Here is a 3,915-nt window from a genome sequence, read left to right as displayed (position 1 = left end):
CTCACTATGGGTATGACGATGTATTTGAAGCATTTGATTGTTGAACACCATAGACTCTTTAAGTTCTTATATTCACATCGAAATTTGATACCTAAGCATCATTTTATGATCCACTATCCATCTTCCATTAGGAAAATAGGTCCATTGTTACATATGTGGTCTATGAGGTTTGAGGCTAAACACAAAATGTTTAAAGAATATTTTAAAAACTTTAAAAATATAACCAAATCACTTGCGAAAAAGCATCAGATGGCCACAGCTTATCATTGGGAAACAATAAGTATTAAAGAAAATGAGCATGGGCCTCTCAAACCATTTTCACTTAAAGATGAAGATGTGGTCAACAAAGAAATGCTTCAAATGATTTCATCAGGAGATGTTTTCTCAACCAGCTGGGTTAGAGTTGAGGGTGTTGAATACAGACCAGGACTTGCTGTTTGCAGCACAATTCAAGATGAGATGCCAGTGTTTTGTCAGATAAGTGATGTACTTTTAGTTGACAATACCTTTCTTTTGTTATCTAAACAGCTATTCACAGAAACATTTGATGATCATCATCATGTTTTCAGGATTGATCAAAGTGAAGAATTTAGTAAAGAAAACTTAAATTTCATAAGCCTTTTGATATTCAAAACTCTTATGGCGTTTCTAATGAATGCTTGTTCATCGTACCACAATTTAAAATGTTGGAAACACAGCTGCAAAAATAAAGTGTTCAAAATTAATGTACTTGTGTCAAATGGTTTTTCTTAATAATTATTATAATTAATCATAATCATAAAGTAACTTTTCTGGAGTAAATAACACTTGAAAATGTTAAATCAACACTAAAAGTGGTACATTTTGTTCTTGGATCAGTGTTATCCATTATATGGATGAACCCTGTTTTGTGAGTTAAATAAGTAACTCTGATAAAGTGTTAAAATTTTAACTATATTGAAAGTGTTAATTTAACTCTGAAGAGTGTGGACTATATAAACACTGAAAAAGTGTTAAAATCCACTCTGTGGGAGTTAAATTAACACTGGGCTTTTTGCTGTGATCCTAGGTAAGTCCTGTTTGGTGGAAAATATAGTTAATTGTTTCCTAACAACAGACACAGAGGAGTTCACTGTCTCCCTTATTTTCACCGTTTTATTAATGAAAAAGGTGGTCAATTTGTCACAGGCCTCAGAGGAGAAAAATTTACAGTTAACAGAAGAAGGTGGATTTGTCAATCTGTCAACAATCAAGAACAGAGCACGAGAGTTGTTGGCAGAGGTAGAGATGACATTTGGGAAAAAAAAAAACTCTTGCATTTCTCAGTTTATCTTTGAAGATATCTAAATGGGTTTGTACTTTAGTTTTACGCCACCGACGTTCTGCTTTCCGGGACTCTTTTTTTCCCTTTTCTAACTGACTCAAAATTTCTCCAAGGTGGTTTACGTTTCCCAGAGATTACTTTTGTAGTAACAGGAGCAATGGTGTCAATAACCTTTTGAATTGTAAAAATAAACTTGTCTGTTAAATCACTCAGAGAAGTACAGGAGTGTATAGCAGTTGAAGGAACAGCCTGAATAAATCGATCGGCAGTAGTTTCTGTAATGCATCTTTTTGAAATAACTTGTGTATGGTTGTCTTTTTGAGCAGGGCAGACTGATAGAAGCTGCTACACAATCGGCGCCATCGGACCTTTGACTAACAGCAGGCAAGGCAGGTTTGGTGCCTTGCTCAAGGACTCAACAACTGAGATGGATGTGGGGAGTTTGAACCGGCAACCCATCAGTTACAGGAACCACAGTGGCTACAACCAGTTTAGCTGTAGTACCACCATCTACTGGGTTCAAGTATGAGGCACAACATACACTAAAGGAAAACTCAAAACTTTTAATTTTCAATGAAATGTTACACTTTAACTTCTTTCTAAAATACATATAAATACACATAAAAATTGTTTCAACATAAATGCATGCAGCAAAAAAGAGCAAAATATTACAGCTAAAACTAGAGAAAAAAAGCAAAATATTAAAAATAATCACATGTACTTTGTGCAATCAATGCATGAAAATTAGTTTGTGGTGAATCTTGCATTTTCTTTAAAGTACAAATGAGTTTTCTTTCATTTGAAAAGATTTTAATTAGGTAGAGTAAAACTGGTCACAATAATTTGAAAGAAATCTCATTTTACTTTAAAGACAAAACTATCACAAATACTTTTTTTGCAGATGTTTTGAAAATACTCAATTCTGTACATTCTATTGTTGATTTTAAAAACTTTTAAAATAAACCCCACAAACTCTCTCTATGGTACAGAATAATACAAATCAATCCCTCAAGTCCAATCATGTGAGAATGTTCTGGAAGGGAGTCCATGTCCGGTCAAACTCTGTTAATGCATGAAATAGTCAGTGGGCCCCCAAGCCTCTTCATCTATCAGCATCAGTACTGGCACTCCTCAGGGCTGTGTGCTGAGCCCTCTGCTCTTCATGTTGTACACACACAACATACAGTTTGACATGAACAGTAAGTTAATACAATAACATACAGTTTATCATTATTGTTTTTTGATAAAGAATATACCAAAAAGAACAAGAAAGCATCTCTGAAGGAAAATGTGTCATGGTTGCACATCTCCAAGAATCCAAATGATCACATTTAACAAATACAACAATTTTCAGCTTTATAGACATGAAACCCCTCCAGTCTTTCATTCTAGTTTTAAACCAAATCAGTTCTATAGTGAACCTCAACATAGAACATGTATGGAAAATACTTCTACTGCTTTTCACCTGTGTGACGCCTCAAGTGGTGAATTAAACTCACCTTGTGACGAAAACTTTCTCCACAGGTCACACATGAAAACGGCTTTTCACCAGTGTGAATCATCATGTGCTGAGTTAAACTAAGTTTTTGACTAAAACTTTTTCCACAGGTCACACATGAAAATGGCTTTTCACCAGTGTGAATCATCATGTGCTGAGTTAAAACCTGTTTTTGACTAAAACCTTTTCCACAATTCACACATGAAAACGGCTTTTCACCTGTGTGAATCATCATGTGCTGAGTTAAACTAAGTTTTTGACTAAAACTTTTTCCACAGTTCACACATGAAAACGGCTTTTCACCTGTGTGAATCATCATGTGCTGAGTTAAATTACATTTTTTACTAAAACTTTTTCCACAGTTCACACATGAAAATGGCTTTTCACTTGTGTGAATCATCATATGCAGAGTCAAATGCTGTTTTCGACTAAAACCTTTTCCACAGTTCACACATGAAAACGGCTTTTCACCAGTATGAATCATCATGTGCCGAGTTAAATGCTGTTTGTGACTAAAACTTTTTCCACAGTTCACACATGAAAACGGCTTTTCACCAGTGTGAGTCATCATGTGCAGAGTTAAAACCTGTTTTTGACTAAAGCGTTTTCCACAGTTCACACATGAAAACGGCTTTTCACCAGTGTGAGTCATCATGTGCAGAGTTAAAACCTGTTTTTGACTAAAACATTTTCCACAGTTCACACATGAAAACGGCTTTTCACCAGTGTGAATCATCATGTGCTGAGTTAAATGCTGTTTGCGACTAAAACCTTTTCCACAGTTCACACATGAAAACGGCTTTTCACCCGTATGAGTTCTCATGTGAGCATCAAAAGCAGATTTGAAAGCAAAACACTTTTTACAGATGTCACATGAGAAAGGTTTTCTTCTGTCCTGATTTTGGTTCTCAGCTTCAGCAGCTTCCTGGAAGATGACTTGGTTCCTGTTTGGTTCTGATTCAGTGTGGTCTGTTTGTTCATCAACAGGAACCAACATGCAGGTATCTGTCTCCTGTTTCAATTCAATCTGTTCTTCAGCCTGACTGCAGTAAACTTCTTTCTCTTCCACTTTTATCTGATGATCTTCTGGCTCTTCCTGTTCTTGTTTCACCTG

At 35.6% G+C, this 3,915-nt stretch overlaps 1 protein-coding gene across 1 annotated transcript; it reads right to left on the bottom strand.

Moving 5' to 3' along the window:
• Positions 1-2,633: 2,633 nt before the first annotated feature.
• LOC111607995 (gastrula zinc finger protein XlCGF8.2DB-like) lies at positions 2,634-3,615 on the bottom strand (the record flags this gene model as incomplete). The annotated part of the gene is made up of 1 exon (XM_023330144.1): positions 2,634-3,615. A coding segment is annotated over one exon (861 nt), but the record flags the coding sequence as incomplete, so codon positions are not given.
• Positions 3,616-3,915: the final 300 nt, after the last annotated feature.

This window comes from Xiphophorus maculatus, unplaced genomic scaffold (assembly GCF_002775205.1).
Source record: "Xiphophorus maculatus strain JP 163 A unplaced genomic scaffold, X_maculatus-5.0-male Unplaced_Scaffold_BN230, whole genome shotgun sequence".
NCBI lineage: Eukaryota > Metazoa > Chordata > Actinopteri > Cyprinodontiformes > Poeciliidae > Xiphophorus > Xiphophorus maculatus.
The sequence above is the reverse complement of the archived record's forward strand: the minus strand, read 5'-3'. Positions and strand labels throughout refer to the sequence as shown.